Raw genomic sequence first — 21,034 nt, 5'->3', positions numbered from 1 at the left:
GTAAGCATTAACGGTGTATTAATTTCATATTTAATCACAGTTAACATATATATATATATAAAACGTATACAGCTTTTTCATCAACGGGATCGTCGACAAAAGGACATGACATGTTTGAGAAAAAAACGTTTTATAATCTGCCTAACAAGTTTTTATTCATGCAGATAACAAACTGCATTAAAATGCGTCTGATACAGGCTGAATGAATGAATGAGAAAATGAGAGAGAAGAAACCTCGAGTTTCTGACACTGGGAGAGACTGAGAGAAACTCGAGGTTTCTTGAAGAAAACCTGCTCCCGACCAGGTTAGGTTCACAGACTCCGTTATCATAGTAACTGACTGAGGTGAAGTTACAGCTCTTTCTGAAACAGAAAACCTAGAGTTTCCCTCATCTCAGGGTTAACAAACTCAGAGTTTTCACTAAACCTGCTTTCTGAAACGGACCCCAGTTATTTTGGTGCCACTGCCACTTTGTAAACATGGATGTATTGGTTCTAAGAGAACGTGTGTAAATCATGGATGTATAATGAAGTGTGGACGTGACACTAAACATGGCGCTGTTCCTTTAAGTAAACACCGGTCCTGCGCAGAGATCAGACCGCAGTGAACTCCGGTCCATTGGAAACATCACTTCCCCCTCGGTCATGTATTGTCAGCTTTTCAAGACTGTATGGCTGCAAGTTTGACGGCGCTGTCTGTCTTTAAATAACGTTACGCGTTTTTGTAGCGTCTTAACCCACTCGGTCCTTAATGAAGTAGTAGAAATATGAGGATGTTTGCTTCTTTCTGACACAGTAAGGCTTCGTTTCTTCCAGAGGTTAGCTAGTTTAGCTTATTGCTAGGTAACGTCCGCTGTCAACAAGTCAACGGTTATCTGAGAGCCATTTCTAGCGGTTAGTCGGTTGATTTTGTGTTAGACCGAGGAGAAGTTAGTTTAGCTAATGTTTGACATTCGTCGGTTTTCGCGGAGGTTAACGTTACCTTCAATAGATAACTACAATGTCAAACATCAAACTAACTTCACCCCGGTGTTAGTTAGCTGCTTATTTACGTGTGGTGTGGTAAATATACGCGTATCTTACCAAAGCTTGGCCAAGGTCAAATTGGTAATCAATACATTGAATTTTGTTTTACCTTAATTTGGTCGTGAATATAACGTTAATGCTCAAAAGAAAGTTCTAGGTTACCTGTTAGACCTTGGCTTACGTCCGTGGTTTGATTCATCCCCCCTCACCCCCATATTTCATTAGTCAGGCAGGCTAGCTAGATAGTTCAATTCATGTTTGACTGTGTTTTGTAGCAGACAGTAACGTTAGGAGCAAATCAATATCAGTTTGCTGTAAGACTGATACTAACGATTTTAGTGATTAAACCATCGATTATTTCTCCAGGTTTGACATTAACCCTATTGAACCCAAGGAGACACACACTCGTGTTATCTAGCTGTAGAGCCTCAACTATTAGTCGACTAATCAATCTACAGAAAATGAATCGCCAACTATTTTGTTAAGCGATTAACGTTAGTCGTTAAAGTAATTTTTCAGCAGTTTAAAATTAAAAAAATATTCAATTTTCAAAGATATCAATTATAGAAAAGTTGCAAATTCTCATATAGAAGCTACAGATAATGTTTGGTATTTTAGTGACTGAAAAATATTTTTCGATTGTAATATTCACATGGTAGTTGGTCACTAGGTTGCAACAGACTACTCAAGTAATAGGCCAATTGATTCAGCTCTTAAGTTAGGTCTTATTTTTGGTTTAGTTGACGATTAATTGTCATAAAAATAATTGCAAATAACGATTTAATTGTCTTTTTCTGTTAATTTTATGCCACAGAGTGGCGCTGTTGTGTTTGGCTTTGCAACTAGGCCTAAATCCATTCTTTTAATTTCAATGGATGCTCATAGATATTATGCAAATGTTGGCAAAGGAGTGTCAATTCATCTTCAAATAGTTGGCTCAAACAATGTTTCACTTTTTGATCTGCTGCACAGATGTATTTTAAATAGCTTGTTCTACAGCTGTTGTATGGGCCAACCTAGTCTATATCCTTTGCATTCCACTTCCCGGATTGCTCAGGTGCTGCAGGAAATTCTGCCAGATCCATTTATTTAATCTCTGTTTCCTTCCGCTTTCTTTGTGTTGGAATTTTAAATTTGGTGGATTTATGAGGACTATTCCTCAGATCTCTGCAGGGTAACTTGAGACCGCTAACTAGACTATCTGTCCAATCGCTCACACAACACGATTCTGATTGGTTTAAAGAAATGCCATTAAACCAGAGCACGTTTTCCTACCATCCCCGAATGTTATGTGGAGTAGCCAGACCCTCCTTCAGCGTGCTTTGGAGGGGGGGGTCTGGCAAAGTGAAACTAAGGCCAACCTAATGTAATGGAAACATGGTTCAAGACAGTTAATTAATATAGAATGGGGCATGATTTAATTTTCAAAAGTTAATATGCAACGGCAAACACAAAGCCATCATTAATGCAGGCTTTACCCAGAGAGAAACTGAAACCTCTCCAGATCCCCAGAGCTGTCAAACACATTGCTGTAAAGCAGAGATTCCCCGCTACATCATCTTGCTTTGTAAGCAACAAATACGGTCTCATATGTACAGCAGTACGATCTAGAAGCTCTCTTTGTCAATGGTTTTTTTTTCTGACATTGAACCTTGTGCTCACGTAGACACCTTATTTACCCAGTGAATGGAAACGCACCTTATTTACTTTGTATTTGTTGCCGCATTTGTAACATTGGCCTTAAAGTCCCTTGTTTGTGGAATCCAATGATTATGCAAAATGATCTTGGTTAGCTGAAATAATTTTAATAATTACTACAATTGCAATAATTGCGACAGGCCTAACTTAAGAATTTTCTGTTATTCATAGAATCATCTCATAGATTGTTTCTACGCTTTAAATTGTCAAAATATCTTTAACAGATGTTTCTGTGTTGCATCCATAGACTGGTAATATTAATGGACAACGCATCCGGTTCGGCGAAGTGCTGCAAAAGTGCCTTAAACCTGCATTCTATCTGAATTCCAGCAGAGGGCGACACGTGCGGTTATAAAAGGAGGTCGGTTTCTGTAGAAGTCTATGAGAAAGTGACCCACTTCTCACCTGATATAAACATTTTCATAATGAGTTTATGGTCTCAATCGCTAGTTTTAAGTCTTCTGCAACACAGAATGATGTTCATTTTTTGAATTATGGTCTCGTCGATTTTAAAATCGGCGATAAAGCAGGGGGTGTTTTAGGCCATGGCTATGATGTGATTGCCAGTGAAAGTGTATAACCTAACGTGGCTCCTCCCTCACTCTTCCCTCTCGTCTAAAATCGTTGCATCCGCAACCAGGATGGCTGCACCCGTAATGGCAAACTTGACGACTCATAGCAGATCTCCATAAACCAATGGGTGACGTCACACATGCTCTGTCCATTAATATTAACAGTCTATGGTTGCATCCTTGCAGAATGGAGAACTCAAAGACCGGTCCATCATCGGAGTCTCTGGGAGTGCCAGATATGGTGCGACCCTCAGCGCCCCCCGATCAGCTGTCAGAGTCAGCCAGGCCCTCCAAACCCCGAGAGCACCCGCCCAAGTCACCTAGGAGACGGCGTAAAGGGACGAGGTCGCAGCGACGGGGTGGTGATCATGAACAGCTGCACTGGGAGGTTGAGCGGCGGAGGTTGCCAGGCCAACACGAGCACTTGGACCCCTCTGGCTCAACGAGCGACACAGCGGAAAGCTCTCCTAAGAGGTTTGCACTGAAGGTTGCCAGCTGGTCTGCCGTGCCACTGCCACAACTCTGTTGCCCGGGACATGCTGTGATAATGTCTTGACCTGTCCTCCTCTTTTTACCTCCTCACAGGAGAGCCCACTTTCTACATGGACCGTATCCAGCCACTCACTTCGGACCCAAAGCCTGTATTCTTCCCAACCCAACTTCAGTCATGTAAGCGTGAGGGTCGAATTTTGTATGTACAAACTGGCGAATGCTATTTACACAGAAGAACAGAACAGCGAAGCTTGTGTAACTGTGTGAGATAAGATAAAATGGGAATGGTGTGATTGGATGTTACATGAAATGGGATTGCTAACAGAACAGACCACAGATGCTTGTTATCATCTGGTCTCATGAGTGTTTCCTTGGACTTGATCTGGAAACAGACAGACAAAATTGTCTGCACAATGCCTGCGATCCGCCACGTAAAGGAGGAGAGAGACAAACGGTAAAGAGGAGAAAAAAAAGATTTTTTATGTTTGGAATTTGGACCTTACTCCTACAGACGTAACATCATAGTTTCATACAAGTTAATGAATGACTGCAGCTGTAGATCTACCTTTTACTTCACTCAGAAGATGAGGTTGACATTATTTGAAACTTGTCCAGCAAGCTGAAAAGTGGCAAGACAAAGTGATAATGTAACAGTCAGGTACCGATGGTGTGTTTGTTTACTCACTTGTGTGTGTGTTTCTGTGCCCCAGGCACATCCAGGACCCAGCCAGCCAGCGGCTCACCTGGAACAAACCACCTGTCAACGTGCTTGTCATCAGGAAAATCCGAGATGAGAGCCTCGTCGAGCCTTTCAAAGAGATCTGCAGGTTTCTAGTGGAGGTACAGGAGAATAGGAATCAATAAACCATACTGTATGTTTGTTATCATATATGTTTTGGAGATGAATGTTTTGTAATGTTAATGTATGATTGAGGAGGCAGACTTTGATATCTGAAAAATTCTTTCAGATGTCTTGAGACACTAAAGTTGTGGTTTCAGGGTATCTGCATGTCTTGAAAAGCCTGAAAAATCATAGAATCCAGTTTTCTGCCAAAACATTTATTTTACAAAAGTCTTAAATATTTCTAGAAAAATCTCAGTCAGGTCATAGTTGTCCAGGGAAGAGAAAGATCCCTGTGGGATTGTTGCAAAAGTAGATCATGCGTGCAGCAGGCTGTTTTATTCCTTTTTGTAGAGTTTCAGTTTGTGCCGATCAGAATCATAGCACACACAGTCACTACATCCAGCTACAGTAGCTATAGGAAGCTCATCGTCTCATAATGGGGAAGTGTAATTTTCAGCAAAAACATGTTTAGTATTTAAGTATAAAATAAAAATATCAGATTATCAATTCAATTGATTTCAGTTACAGTTTTGTCCTCTGCTGCTAGTAAACTAACCCCATATTGCTGAAGAACGAGTGTACACTGAAACATTTGTGACACTGAAGAGCAGCATCTAACAATAAGAATCCAGGAAATGAACCAGACATGGTGATAAAAGTTACAGTCTGGTCTTATGCAGTTACGACACCTTTCGGCCACGTGTTTCCAAAACAAGCTGTCCTTTGTGTAACAAGACTGTCAAAGAATCCCAGTAAACCCATGTATTTACATTCCATACAAACAGTGACCTATTAAACCCCACATGTTTGGCGTACGCTCAACTTCATTTCAGAAAGAGTACTTTTGAGAGATGTCTATGTTCGTTTTGGCTGCTGTCACTTAAGCATGTCGTTGTGTATCAGGAGAAGCAGATGATGGTGTACGTGGAACGCCGGGTTGCAGATGATGCTACGCTGTCAAAGGATGAGGCGTTTGGCTCCATCCGCAATCAGCTCTGCACTTTCAGAGAGGGTGAGACCCAACAATAAAACCACAAACATTAATGCTGAACTAATGGCATACATTTGTCAAGTAATAATATCCTTTTCAGAAATAAAAGTATTAATACTGTGATGTAAAATATGCCCTTAAAAATAGAAATTTCAGCTGTAAAATGCTAAAACTAAAGGTACTCATTCTAACGACTTTATGTAAGTGGTATATAGATTTTGTGGTGTTTCCAAGTATAAAATCTTATTTTGCTAAATAACCAGTAACAAAAGCTGTCGAGATGAATCTAGTGTTCACTGTGTCTCCCTGAGAATGGTATCAGTATTTTCTTTCCTGTACTCGAGTACAGTATTTAACGTAAATGTTCATTTCTACCTCTGCAGCCAAAGTTTAGTTTAGATCCCATTAATACTATAGACAGTATTTTACTACAGTATTTTATTGTCTTATGTTATTGCTATTTGCCTGTTAGGTTAGCATATCAGTCTGGTTTTAATTTATTATGCATTACTGGTCACATATGTTGGCTGACATCTAAAAAAATGCCATTCTTACATTCTTGAATAAAAATACATTAAATATTATATTTGTATAATGCTGTTAAAATGAAAACAATATATTGAGTTTATCCGTGTTTTTGTCTGCCTGCAGGTTATGATGATATCTCTGACTGCATAGACCTGATCATCTGTCTGGGTGGAGATGGGACTCTGCTCTACGCCTCCTCTCTCTTCCAGGTAATCACACTTTTATTGGTTGATCACTTCAGACAAGCTGAACTAACCCTAAAACATTGTATACTACACAAAAATACTTTAAAGTGTGAATTACACTTTTTAGCTCTTTCGGTAGTGCGTGCGCCCCATCTAGGCTGAATCCTTGGCAGAGGTGCGGATTCAAATCCAACCTGCACCCTTTCTTTCGCGCTCTCTCGCCTTTCTGGTTTATCTGTACTACCTTATATAAATGCATAAAAAGCCCCCAAAAATATTTAAAAAAAGGTAAACTATACTACATATGTCTTAGTATTTATTCCCTTTAAATCAAATGAAAAAAATTATTTCTTGTCTTTTGGGACAAATCTACAATCGCAAAGTCATGAGTTTCTGTGAAACTAATAAAAATATTTGGCTTTTTAAAGTTGCGTCCTGCGGTGCTGAAAAATGAAGCCAATGCAGAAGTGCTAAAAACTGCAGTTCATCGAGTGGCTACTTGAGACTGGCTACAAACTGTACGCTTCATTCGGCCCACCTTGGCTCCATCAACGCTCCACGTTTTTGCCCATTTTTGGATTAGCCGACGTCAGGCACTGCCAAGATGGTGACGGCTAGAGCCACTGGGAGCCGCCCACTTTGAGCTTCATTTCGGCTCTTAAGAAACCTATGGGTTACGACACAGAGATATGTCCATATTTTATATAGTGTTGGTATATTGTTGCCACTTTACGTCAAATAGTCGGATTGCTGAACAGCATTTGAAGATCAAAAAACAACAACTGGCGTAACAGCCTAAATTCAAAACTGCATTTTTGTCTGAGATTCTAAAATTAGAGGCTCGTATTTAAGTGTCCTGAATATTAAGTTCACTGTACAATTGCTCATCATAAGCAATTTCGTGAATACATTTCTTTAAGATATACCAATTTTTAACACATTAAAAAAAGTATAGTAATACAATCTTTTAATTCCAAATGTTTACAGATTGTCTCAGTATTGTGTCTACATGTAGTTTAGTAAACAGATGGGTTTTTGGGTCATGATTCTGCTGTTCTGAGAGGGGTGAGAGTTAGACAGATTTTTATGTGCAGACTGTTTTTCTTTTCTGTAGGGCAGCGTCCCTCCGGTTATGGCGTTTCACCTCGGCTCTCTGGGTTTCTTGACGCCCTTCAAATTTGAGTCATACAAGACCGAAGTGGCCAAAGTGTTTGAAGGTAGAGAGGAGCTTTTCATGAAATATTGGTCTAGTGCATGTTAACGTAAACACTCATTCTCTCCTGAAGGGTCAAACTTCTTGACACAATCTGTACAATAAGTAGAATATGTGTATGTGAATGCCACGGGGGTGCTTATGTTTGCACGTATGACTGTATGTGGGTTTTCAGGCAATGCAGCCATCACTCTGCGCAGTCGTCTTAAGGTGAAGGTGGTGAAGGACATGCTTCAGAGAACAGGTCAGGAGTCGTACAGCAGAGAGCCACAGCAGCTGCAGCAGGAACACAACGGACTCCTTCCTCATGGACACACCAACAGCGAGGCCGGCAAGGTCACACTGCAGCTACAGGTGAGAACAAAGAGGCACAAGTTTATTTGTTGAGAGGAGAGAGACCAAGTGCCTAAAAAATACACAAAGCAGGGTAAAGATGCAGATTGCAGCCCCCTTTTCACTGCAGGAAGTTTTTCCAGGGGCTCATGAACCATTTCAGGATCCTACCTGTATTTTAACCAGAGGACTAAATATAGTATCTGCCATAAGTTTAGGTGCTAAAAGAGTCCTTGCTCTGAGGCCCAGAAACTATTGCCTTTGGTTGCTACAACTTATGTGCAGCTTTATTCACATCATAAGGAAGTACTGGGTGAGTTTAGAGTCAATATAGAATGGCAGTCAGGCATTTCTGCTGAAGTTTATTGACCTTACCTACCAATCGGAAGGTCGGTGGTGTGATCCCTGGCCATGCAGTCCCATGTCGAGGTGGACAAGACACAGAACCCCAAATTGCTCCAGATCCTGCGCCACCGGTGTTTTAATGTTTGTGAATGTTTACCATTTTTTCTTTTTCATTTTTTTTCTTTTCACAAGACAACCAAACAAGACAAAATAATAAGGGGAGGGGGGGCGTTGCCGAATATTTCACAGAATCTGTAATACATTTTCCATTATTGTTGTTATATTACTATTAACATTGTTTTCTAATGTAGCTCTTTGTAACCTCTATCGAGTCGGTTTAACAACCAGACAATAGTTACATAGAGCTGATACATTCTTTGTCAAGATATGATCGAATAATGTTCCAGGGACCTTGAGTGCCGTCCTGCCTATAGGACTCTTGCAGAGTTAAAGCAGCCTGTTCCATAGATAACAAGTCCATGAAGTCCTTGCGCCAACGTTCAGTGTGTTGTGTCAATGTTTATTTGATGAGCATGCGGCACCTTGTATGGCAGCCTCGGCCAGTGTATGAATGTATGTGTGTGAATGGTGCCTGTACTATGTAACACACTTTGAGTAGTTTTTACGACTAGAAAAGCGCTATATGAATATAGTTATTTACATTCTTTGACTGGTCTAAAAAGAAAGTAAGATGAAGAGAGAGTATGTATAAGAACAAGCTCAGAGTAAAGCAAGCGAGAGACAAACAAACGTTAATTTGCACCTCTGCGTGTCTCCGCGCCATTCATTCATGATACGCTGAAACATCAGAGTCACACAACCGTAAAGATATAAAATAAATAAATGTTTTGTTGTGTGTGAAAATTGCCTCTCAAAGGCTTTCCTTTTTTAATCACTTGTTGGACTCCATCCATCCATCCATCTTCATCCGCTTATCCGGGGTCGGGTCGCGGGGGTAGCAGCTCCAGCAGGGGACCCCAAACTTCCCTTTCCCGGGCCACATTAACCAGCTCCGACTGGGGGATCCCGAGGCGTTCCCAGGCCAGGTTAGAGATATAATCCCTCCACCTAGTCCTGGGTCTCCCCCGAGGCCTCCTCCCAGCTGGACGTGCCTGGAACACCTCCCTAGGGAGGCGCCCAGGGGGCATCCTTACCAGATGCCCGAACCACCTCAACTGGCTCCTTTCGACGCAAAGGAGCAGCGGCTCTACTCCGAGCTCCTCACGGATAACTGAGCTTCTCACCCTATCTCTAAGGGAGACGCCAGCTACCCTCCTGAGGAAACCCATTTCGGCCGCTTGTACCCTGGATCTTGTTCTTTCGGTCATGACCCAGCCTTCATGACCATAGGTGAGGGTAGGAACAAAAACTGACCGGTAGATTGAGAGCTTTGCCTTCTGGCTCAGCTCTCTTTTCGTCATAACGGTGCGATAAATTGAATGTAATACCGCACCTGCTGTGCCGATTCTCCGACCAATCTCCCGCTCCATTGTCCCCTCACTCGCGAACAAGACCCCAAGGTACTTGAACTCCTTCACTTGGGGTAAGGACTCATTCCCTACCTGGAGAAGGCACTCCATCGGTTTCCTGCTGAGAACCATGGCCTCCGATTTAGAGGTGCTGATCCTCATCCCAGCCGCTTCACACTCGGCTGCGAACCGATCCAGTGAGTGCTGAAGGTCACAGGCCGATGATGCCATCAGGACCACATCATCTGCAAAAGCAGCGATGAGATCCCCAGCCCACCGAACTGCAACCCCTCTCCACCCCGACTACGCCTCGATATCCTGTCCATAAATACTACAAACAGGATTGGTGACAAAGCGCAGCCCTGGCGGAGGCCAACTCTCACCTGAAACGAGTCCGACTTACTGCCGAGAACCCGGACACAGCTCTCGCTTTGGTCGTACAGAGATTGGATGGCCCTGAGAAGGGACCCCCTCACCCTGTACTCCCGCAGCACCTCCCACAGTATCTCCCGGGGCACCCGGTCATACGCCTTCTCCAGATCCACAAAACACATGTAGACTGGTTGGGCATACTCCCAGGCTCCCTCCAGGATCCTTGCGAGAGTAAAGATCTGGTTGGACTAATGTGCTTAATATTCATGGTGCTTCAGATGAAGTGGAAATGCAAACCAGGATGTTTAAAGTTCCTAGTTGAGTTTCTCTGATTCTAAGTTCTTGGTCGAAAAGGGTTTGTGTGACTGTATTGGATCACACCACGAAAAGCATGCTGTAAGCCCATAAAGGTAGGTGTGTGTGTGTGTGTGTGTGTGTGTGTGTGTGTGTGTTCATTCGTTCCTAGTTTCCCTTTTTCATCCTGGGTGTGTTTGTCCGTTCGTACATGTGTACAAGCTTCATTCAGACAGTCATAATACATCTGCTGGGTGCAGATATGGGAGAGAAACAGTAGGATGTGTATGAAGTTCTGTTGAGCCAGTTGCCATGGAGACCACGACGTCAATAACGCAGTCAACCCCGAATGGATATTTAATGAGCTCTGACGCTCTTGGTCTGACACACTCTGTAAATAAACAACATGCCTCACTGTTGCAGTCACACACACACACACACACACACTGCTGCAGTTTGTCATTTTAAGTGCAGCTCTCCCTCTTTCCTGTCTCATGGATAAAAGACAGTGACGGATCGTTCTGGTCTCTGAACTTGAGTTTGACCTCACATTACATCACTTCTGCTGCATCCAGCAGGATGTCTGCTCTGCGCTAAGCTCTGATGTCAGTGTATCAGCCAGACATCACTGCTCAGCGCTGCAGTACTGTGAAGTGTGGACACATGATTTGTGTGCTGCTTGTCTGCACACCGGCAGTTTCTGTCTGCTTGTAATTTCCTCCTGTAATGTGGGAATGTAATGCACTGTAACTGCGTCTGTTGCTGGCTGATTTATTGTTTTTATTGAGTGAAGAGATTACATTTATTTCATATTCTCTAAAAAGACGGTATTACATTGAAGACCGCCCCATTGTATAGTCAGAGCTTTTTCACAATATATAGCAACAGCAGTGCGGTTATTTTGCCATATCATCTTTGCCAGAGAGGGTGTATTGAAAGTTGTTTGCTTGTTTGTTAGCTAGATGTCTCTGGATGAGTTTTTGTTGTGGATAGAGACACCATGTGGCCATTAATGAAGCACTTTACATTTGACACAGTCTTTACCAAACTTCGGTTAAGTTCCATCCCATTCCTACATGAACAGATTTTTCTCCACATTCATTTTTGCCAGCACTCCTTTTCTATACTTTGCATCCAATCTTCGGCATATTCGGTTAAAAACATATTTAATTTTAACATTTTCCTGTTATTGCTTGCCAAATTCACACATATATATTGCTCCCAAACGCATCAAAACATGTATGGCATTGGGCCTATAGATGGCACTACAATAACAGGATTAATTTAAATGGTCACGAGTCTGATTTTGCTTGTACAAATAATATTCCCAAAGAGGATTTAGGTTTTCTGCAAAATCAACATGGTCATATGTTTAAGTATGTGTCACCATTTTGATACCGATTCAGAGTCAAATTGAAAGATTGTGCAGCGTCTGAGTGCCTTCTAATATTAACTTTGGTCTGTGTGTTTTCAGGTGTTGAATGAGGTGGTGGTGGACCGAGGCCCATCCTCCTACCTGTCCAATGTGGACTTGTACCTCGATGGACGGCTCATAACCTCAGTGCAGGGAGACGGTAAGAGCAGTCATACTCTTCGTCCTGTCATGTAATGTCACTCTATTGTCTTAACTCGTCGATATGGTGAATTAATTCTGTAAATATGCTAAATCCTCTCCCCTCTCTCTCTCTGTCCTCCAGGTGTGATTGTGTCCACACCTACAGGCAGCACAGCATATGCAGCCGCAGCAGGAGCCTCCATGATCCACCCCAATGTACCCGCCATCATGGTCACGCCCATCTGCCCACACTCGCTCTCCTTCAGGCCCATCGTGGTCCCTGCTGGGGTGGAGCTCATGGTAAAAATGAAGGGGAAGGAGGCTAGACTGAGCTTGGTGCAAATTAGAGCCCGACCGATATATCGGCGGGCCGATATTAGGCATTTTCCAAACTATCGGTATCGGCATTTATAATGGCCGATAAATGAATATTTCTTTTTTTTTTTCTGTCTGATAAATAAATATTTAAAAAAAAAAAAAAAAAAAAACGGACAAAACAACCTTCAACCATGTTATCAGTGTTGGCGTTGCATAGTTTGTCCACCAGAGGGCACTCTACAACGTCCCTGTCCCTATCCTATTATTTTAGTGAGGACTCCTAAATAACTACAAATAACTAATGTTAGGGAAATCTGTTTATGTTTTGTTTGCGTTTCTGGATTATTATTTTTTAAATATAATGGCCGATATACCGGAATATCTGAAACTCTATCTAAAAACTCTACTCGAAGGATAATTTTTCCAAATCATATTCTCTCATTTGTTTTTTTAACGATGGTGCTGCCTGACAGTTTACCAGTAAACTAATTGAAATCCTTAAAAAACACTCCTGGTTATTATTTGCCTCCTTATCTTTTATGTCATGATTGTGTTATGACATATCCATCAATCCCTGTCAATGTTTGACTGCTGCACCGTACCTTTGCTCTCACATTGATGGTGTCATTCTGTACCAGGGCTAAGGACTTTTTTTTCAGTTTGCCAACAAATTTCCGTACTAAGGCATTTTCTACCTTTTATATTCACCTAGAAACATTTTAGCCATGCTAGCAACATGGCTCCGTGGATGGCACTGTTGGTCTGGTGTGTATAACTCATAACTGTAGCTTGGAAACTGACTGTCTGTCCTCTTTTCCCCTAAATCAGATCACCCTGTCCCCTGATGCCAGGAACACTGCCTGGGTGTCGTTTGATGGTAGGAAAAGACAGGAGATCCAGCATGGAGACTGGTAAAGTTCTTTTAACTTCATCATTATCAGTTGCCGTTTCATCATGCAGATTTATTTTTCCATTTTAGGATTAATTTGCGTTCGCCTTTTCTCTCCCAACAGCATCAAGATTACTACATCTTGTTACCCAGTGCCCTCTATCTGTTGCCATGACCTGGTGTATGACTGGTTTGAAAGCCTGGCTCAGTGTTTGCACTGGAACGTACGCAAGAGGCAAGAGCGACTGGCGGACATCTCGGACTCGTCAGACACCGAAAACTGAGTCGGCGGTTGCTTTTTCTGACCTACACTCAAGTCAACGCTTTCCACAACAGCTGTGTGTGTGACAGTGAGGGGGGTCAGAGCCACATTACTATTACATTAGTCCTTTGAATAGCATGTTTAATGAGCATATTGTGTATACAGTATTTTATGCATTTGAAAAAGCATCTCATTACATTCCTGTACAAACACAATCTGTCATTTAGGATTATAGGTAAGAAACACTAATAGATAAGAAAAAGGACTATAAATGTAAATTTGTACATACAGGATTGAAGCATATATGTATATAATGTCATATGTATGTGATATTTATATAAATTGGAGGATAAAAAAGACTTACAACTGAGTTTCTATTACTGAGTCAGCCAAAGACTACTGTGTGTAATTGTTCTGTACAAAACACATATTGTGCAATTCAAAGCCTACTTTCTGTACATTCTAGCAGTAACTGTTATGTCCAAGTTAAATTCTACAAGTCAGATTGCATGTTGTCGAACAAAACAAAATAGAAATAGTTGGAGAAACTTACACTAGTCATGTTGCTTTCATATACAGATGCTGGTCATATAATTAGAATATCATGAAAAAGTTGATTTATTTCAGTAATTCCATTCAAAAAGTGAAACTTGTATAATGTATACATTCATTCCACACAGACTGATATATTTTATATATATTAAGTGTTTATTTCTTTTAATTTTGATGATTATAACTGACAACTAATGAAAACCCCAAATTCAGTATCTCAGAAAATTAGAATATTGTGACAAGGTTGAATATTGAAGACACCTGGTGCTACACTCTAATCAGCTAATTAACTCAAAACACCTGCAAAGACCTTTAAATGGTCTCTCAGTCTAGTTCTGTAGGCTACACAATCATGGAGAAGACTGCTGACTGGACAGCTGTCCAAAAGATGACCATTGACACCTTCTGCACAAGGAGGGCAAGACACAAAAGGTCATTGCTAAAGAGACTGGCTGTTCACAGAGCTCTGTGTCCAAGCACGTTAATAGAGAGGCGAAGGGAAGGAAAAGCTGTGGTAGAAAAACGTGTACAAGCAATAGGGATAACCGCACCCTGGAGAGGATTGTGAAACAAAACCCATTAAAAAATGTGGGGGAGATTCACAAAGAGTGGACTGCAGCTGGAGTCAGTGCTTCAAGAACCACCACGCACAGACGTATGCAAGACACGGGTTTCAGCTGTTGCAGTCCTTGTGTCGAGCCACTCCTGAGCAAGACACAGCGTCAGAAGCGTCTCGCCTGGGCTAAAGACAAAAAGGACTGGACTGCTGCTGAGTGGTCCAAAGTTTTAGAGCACTTCATGCTTCCTGCTGCTGACCAACTTTATGGAGATGCAGATTTCATTTTCCAACGGGACTTGGCACCTACACACAGTGCCAAAGCTACCAGTACCTGGTTTAAGGACCATGGTATCCCTTTTCTTAATTGGCCAGCAAACTCGCCTGACCTTTACCCTATAGAAAATCTATGGGGTATTGTGAAGAGGATGATGCGATGCGACAGACCCAACAATGCAGAAGAGCTGAAGGCCACTATCAGAGCAACCTGGGCTCTCATAACACCAGAGCAGTGCCACTGACTGATCGACTCCATGCCACGCCACATTGCTGCAGTTAATTCAGGCAAAAGGAGCGCTGACTAAGTATTGAGTGCTGTACATGCTCATACTTTTCATGTTTATACTTTTCAGTTGGCCAACATTTCTAAAAAATCCTTTTTTGTATTGGTCTTAAGTAATATTCTAATTTTTGGAGATACTGAATTTGGGATTTTCATTAGTTGTCAGTTATGATCATCACAATTAAAAGAAATGAACATTTGAAATATATCACTCTGTGTGTGTGATGAATGAATATAATATACAAATTTCACTTTTTGAATGGAATTACTGACATAAATCAACTTTTTCATGATATTCTAATTATATGACCAGCACCTGTACTGTCAATGTGAAAAAAGTAGAAAAATAAAGCTGCAGACACTCACTAACTTCTTTTCATCAGTCTGATCTTTGTGTGAAGCCAAACTTTCTGAGTCATCAGCTACAACAAAACAAAATCTTATTGGACAATATGAAAATCAACTGAGGTACTGACCTTTCAAAATATAATCTGCAGGAATGGATGGGTGGGCTAATCCCTTACTTAAAAAAGTTGTTTCAGTAACCTGGAATTACTTTAAAACATAAATGGTGATGTTACTCTTATTTTATTACTGATAGTTTTTGTATAAACATTTTAAGATTGTTTCTGGACCTGTGGACATCCTGGTGTCTAACTACAGACGAGTCTATAACCTTGTTGACCTTGTGACGGGCCATTTTTTTAAATGATTTTTTTATGATATACTATGAGTTTCTTTATAGCCATACTATGACTTTTTTCGACATACTATACTGTGACTTTTTCAGACTTTTTTCTGACATACTATACTATTATTTTTTAATGGCTTTTTTCGACATACTGTACTATGACTTTTTATGACTTATTTGTGACATACTATACTTTGACTTTTTATGACATACTATACTATGACTTTTTCTGACTTTTTTCTGATATACTATACTATGACTTTTTTATGACTTTTTTTCGACATACTATACTATGACTTTTTATGATTTTTTTCTGATATACTATACTATGACTTTTTATGACTTTTTTCGACATACTATACTATAACTTTTTAATGACTTTTTCCGACATACTATAATATGACTTCATTTAGCTTCCATAATGTAAACAATAAATCAGTGTAGCTCGGTGAGATAAGCTGCTGGAGAAGTGAAGTTTGGAGATTCATGGTTCAACTCTTCAACATAGTATGACATACTATGACTTTTTTATGATTTTTTTCCGACATACTTTACTATGACTTTTTAATGACTTTTTTGACTTGCTATACTATGACTTTTTTATGACTTTTTTCAACATACTATACTATGACTTTTTAATGGCTTTTTTCGACATACTGTACTATAACTTTTTGACTTTTTTCTGACATACTATAATATGACTTTTTTCTGACTTTTTTTGACATACTGTACTATGAATCTTTAATGACTTTTTTCTACATACTGTTCTATGACTTTTTATGACTTATTTGTGACATACTATACTTTGACTTTTTTTTTTCTTTTTTCGACATACTATACTATGGCTTTTTTTGGCTTCTGTAATGTAAACAATAAATCAACGCCGAAACCAATAGCTGATGTGCTTCACAAATAGCAAAGTGAGATAAACTGCTAGAGATAAGGTCAAGCTTGGAGTTTTAGGGTTCAACTCTTCAACATAGTATGAGTATTTTTGACATACTATGACTTTTTTCGACATACAATACTATGACTTTTTTCTGACATACTATAATATGACTTTTTTCTGACATAGTATACTATGGCTTTTTTTGTCTTCTGTAATGATAATAATACATCAATGCCGGAACTGGCAACAAATGCGCTTCACAAATAGCTCAGTGAGATAAGCTGCTAGAAATAAAGTGAAGATTGGAGGTTTAGGGTTCAACTCTTCATAGTATGACTTTTTTTTGACATACTATACTATGACTTTTTATGACTTTTTTTCGACATACTATACTATTACTTTTTAATTACTTTTTTCGACATAGTATACTATGACTTTTTAATTACTTTTTATGACATACTGTACTATGACTTTTTATCACTGTTAAGACCGGCTGACAGGCCACAACAAAAGAGGGAGATGCACAGTATCAGTGATGAATGAAGGTGTATGGCTGTAATGGAGAGTGTGAGTTGCATGTTGTCAGTAGTTAACAAAGAGAAAACTCAAAAAGAGAGAAAACACGTCGGTGTGCAGTCGGGAGAATGCGGCCGACGGGTCTCGGGGCAGGCGGGGTTAAATTATCTGGGAGGACCGGCCAGGTGATCACAGTCATCTCATTATTGCCTCCGCTACACCTGCAAGTTAACAAGACAAACCACAGTACACATGCACAAAATGCCCAGGGCCGTCACAATGACTTATTTGAGACATACTATACTATGACTTTTTTATGACTTTTTTTGACATGCTATACTATGACTTTTTATGATTCTTTTCCGATATACTATACTAGGACTTCTTTCGACATACTATAAAATGACTTTTTTATGGCTTTTTATGACTTTTTTGACATACTATACTATGACTTTATGACTTTTTTTCGACATACTGTACTATGACTTTTTTTTCCGACATACTATACTATGACTTTTTAATGACTTTTTTGACATACTATACTATGACTTTTTTATGATTTTTTTCAAAATACTTTACTATGACTTTTGATGACTTTTTTGATATGCTATACTATGACTTTTTATGACTTTTTTGATATGCTATACTATGACTTTTTCGACATACTATACTATGACTTTTTAATTACTTTTTTTCAACATACTATACTATGACGTTTTGTGTCTTTTTTGACATACTATGACAATTCTATGACATACTATACTATGACTTTTATGACTTTGATGACATACTATAACTTTTTTATGACTTACTATACTATGAATGTTTATGACTTTTTAATGACAAACTATATTATGACATTTTTAATGCGATTTTTATGACATACAATACTATGACTTCATGACTTTTTTGACATTCTATACTATGACTTTTTATGACTTTTTTAGACATACTGTACTATGACTTTTATGACTTATTTGTGACATACTATACTTTGACTTTTTATGACACATTATACTATGACTTTTTATGACATACTATGAAATATTTTATGACATTTTTATGAGATACTATACCTTTTTATGACACACTATACTATGACTTTTTAATGACTTTTTTATGATAGTTTTATGACATATTTTATAACTTATGACATACTATACTGTGACTTTCTTATGAGATTTTTATGACACACTATACTGTCTGTTTAATGAGATTTTGATGATATATTATACTTTACTAAACGTTTTTTTTGGCCTTTTTATGACATATGACATCCTTTTAATGACATACTGTATGATATACTATGCTACCATGCCTTTTTGATATACCTTACCATAAGTTAAAATTTGCTAGTTTTAGGATTTGCCACTTTTATGTTTAAGTAGTTGCTGTCATTTAATAAACAAAAATGTGATTAATTGAAAAATGGATCCTTAATTATTAACAAAAACAATTGTTAGTTTCAGCTATATATTACAGTACTTTTTGGAGTTATTTATTAATACTTCTAATAGAAATCTTTGAAGAAACTATCATTTTCATTATATATTAACAGTTTTAAACTTACATTAATATAGTTGAAATGACTGCAGCAGGTCAGTACTAACTGTTCACAAAGTTTAGGGTCTTTGTGAACCTCTGTATCTCAGATTATAGTATTTTTAAACAGATATTCATTTAAACAAAAACAGGACGATGTTTTGTTGCATACTGCGTTTTGTCTCACCAATGATCAGAACACTGCCAAGAAAAGATACATTACAGGAAAATATGACAAAACTTGTGTGCTTTCTATATTTTTATTGCAATGATAAGATACAGATATATTTCCAGACATCCAGTTTTATTAAATTATACTCCAATATTGCATGAGACCGTCTTCAGAATGATATTGATCCAAATGTGGACAACTAGGTGATCAAAAGACCAGATTTTTTGACCAGATATAAAACATAGATGTTTTACAATGTCACTTTTTAATTCTCCAATAAATGTTCGATGAGAAGCAGCAGCATAGAGAGTAATAATACTACAATATACAACAAACCGATACTGTGCAACAGTCAAGAACAATTGGGAGAATCTTTTTATTCTCTTTTGTGAAATGGTTATGCAAATATTGAGTACAGCGACTGGCAACTCAGGACACAGAGATGCACTTTGCCCGTTTGGGGAAGAAAAAAACCCAGCTATATAAGAAAAGAAACAACATGGAGGTGTGAGTTAGAAAGAGTTACAAACCTCAGTGGAATAACAGGAGACAGAACAAAAGACGAAATACAGTCTAAATGAATACATTTTTAGGCAAAACAAATAACTGTACAGAAAGCTGTGAGAAATATATTAAGATACTGTTTCACTGTGGGGAGTTTTTGTCACGTCAGATTAAGTGGGAACCAGCAGTGTTACACAATCCACTGGCTTTATAAACTCGGGTTAATGACTGACCATGTGTTAGTGAGAGAAATCTTGTTGGAAAAAAAACCAACCAGATGTTACGGTGACAAATGTAAAAAAGGAAATACAGAAAAATGTTTAATAAATTACCACTGTTTTCTAATCCCAGATTTTACCTTTAAATAATAAATTTGCTCTTTATGATCGTACAAAAACAAAAATCTGCAGAATACAAATTATACCTCCAAAAACAAAATAAAAAAGGAAAAAAGTTGTTTTATAGTTTTTAGACTGCAATTATTATATATAGTTAATATATCAATAGAATCCATATATAAATGATACATTTCTATTTTTTATACTATATAATCCTGGCTATGACTAAAAAAAAGCATCTAAGACATTTCTAGCCAGAAGATAACGTGAAGGAACAGTTTGGACCACGGCCGCCAGCTACTGGGCTTTGATTGAAAATGAAACTGTGGTCTGGTTAGTGGACCAGTACCACCATTTTCACACGACAGCTTGTGCAAGACTAGACAGAACTGGTTTGGATGGGAGTCTAGTGCTAACACCTTTAAACGGTTTCATTGAGACCAAAATCTTTGTTTAGCTACACACTTATAACTTTGTGCTGTGCTTTATTTATTTTTTCAAAGATGCAAACGTTTTGAGGAGTTTGACACTGCGGTTACAAAATGAACAAAAACGTACCCCTCGTTCTTACACTCAACTCTCCATTTTAAATCAGCATGCATAACATCATTATTAGTTGTGTTTGGCACTAGTTTACTTTATATCTGGTTCTGTTTGCAAATAGACAGTTAATCAGTGAATGTAGCATATTCTAGCTTTTGTTTTACAACAAATGCCGCAATCTTAAAAGAAGTATGCTAGCTGTATCCCAGTTGCTCAAATTTACTCTTAAAGATGAGTCCCACATTATTAAACATGAACTACTTCAGACTGTGTAGAGGATTGCACTATGATCATCAGCCATTAAAAAAAAAAAAGACATTTTTTTTCCTTACTGAAAATGGCAAGTACTTCAAGGAGCCGTGCTACTCTGCTTTCATAATACTCCATCCAGCCACATCATGGTCGATTTTTAGGTTTCTTCGAGTGAACTACAGGATTTGGTCCATCCGGCTTGGTTCAGGTTTCAAAGCGGGTTACTTTGCTTTAAGGGCTGCCTGAGAAAGCTATCAGACTGTCTCACCAAAACACCAACAACAGGTGAAAGAATGGGGGCTCTCGCTAATGTGATTGTACCAACAACATGGAGCTCAAAGACGACAAAAAAGGGACAAAGAAACCAGCATGTCTTCGCTTACTGGTTCGCTTTGACCTCACATGCAAATGTAACAAAGAGAGGGGACAAAAATAAACCCTTTTTTTGTTGAAATGTCAAAAAGAAACTTGAGATGTGAAACCAGAAATGAAAAAGACAAAAAAAATGAAAACTCTATCAGCTGTTTGTTG

The 21,034-nt window shown here is 39.0% G+C and overlaps 1 protein-coding gene across 3 annotated transcripts; it reads left to right on the top strand.

The window, feature by feature from the left end:
- Positions 1-609: 609 nt before the first annotated feature.
- nadkb (NAD kinase b) lies at positions 610-15,425 on the top strand. 3 transcript variants are annotated; one of them, XM_078264174.1, is made up of 13 exons: positions 610-795; positions 2,972-3,085; positions 3,483-3,770; positions 3,882-3,965; positions 4,499-4,628; positions 5,536-5,644; positions 6,275-6,360; positions 7,451-7,553; positions 7,725-7,903; positions 11,837-11,936; positions 12,060-12,217; positions 13,064-13,146; positions 13,249-15,425. In XM_078264174.1, the coding sequence occupies exons 3-13, from the start codon at positions 3,484-3,486 to the stop codon at positions 13,406-13,408; spliced, it is 1,479 nt and encodes a 492-aa protein (XP_078120300.1). In that variant the 5' UTR covers positions 610-795; positions 2,972-3,085; position 3,483; the 3' UTR covers positions 13,409-15,425. The 3 variants fall into 3 exon arrangements, with proteins under 3 accessions (XP_078120300.1, XP_078120299.1, XP_078120301.1); XM_078264173.1 differs by lacking the exon at positions 2,972-3,085; XM_078264175.1 differs by lacking the exons at positions 610-795; positions 2,972-3,085 and adding an exon at positions 814-894.
- The last annotated feature ends 5,609 nt before the right edge of the window (positions 15,426-21,034 follow it).

The sequence above is a fragment of the Sander vitreus genome, chromosome 12, assembly GCF_031162955.1.
Source record: "Sander vitreus isolate 19-12246 chromosome 12, sanVit1, whole genome shotgun sequence".
NCBI lineage: Eukaryota > Metazoa > Chordata > Actinopteri > Perciformes > Percidae > Sander > Sander vitreus.
Note: the sequence above shows the minus strand (reverse complement) of the source record. Positions and strands in the feature narration are given on the sequence as shown.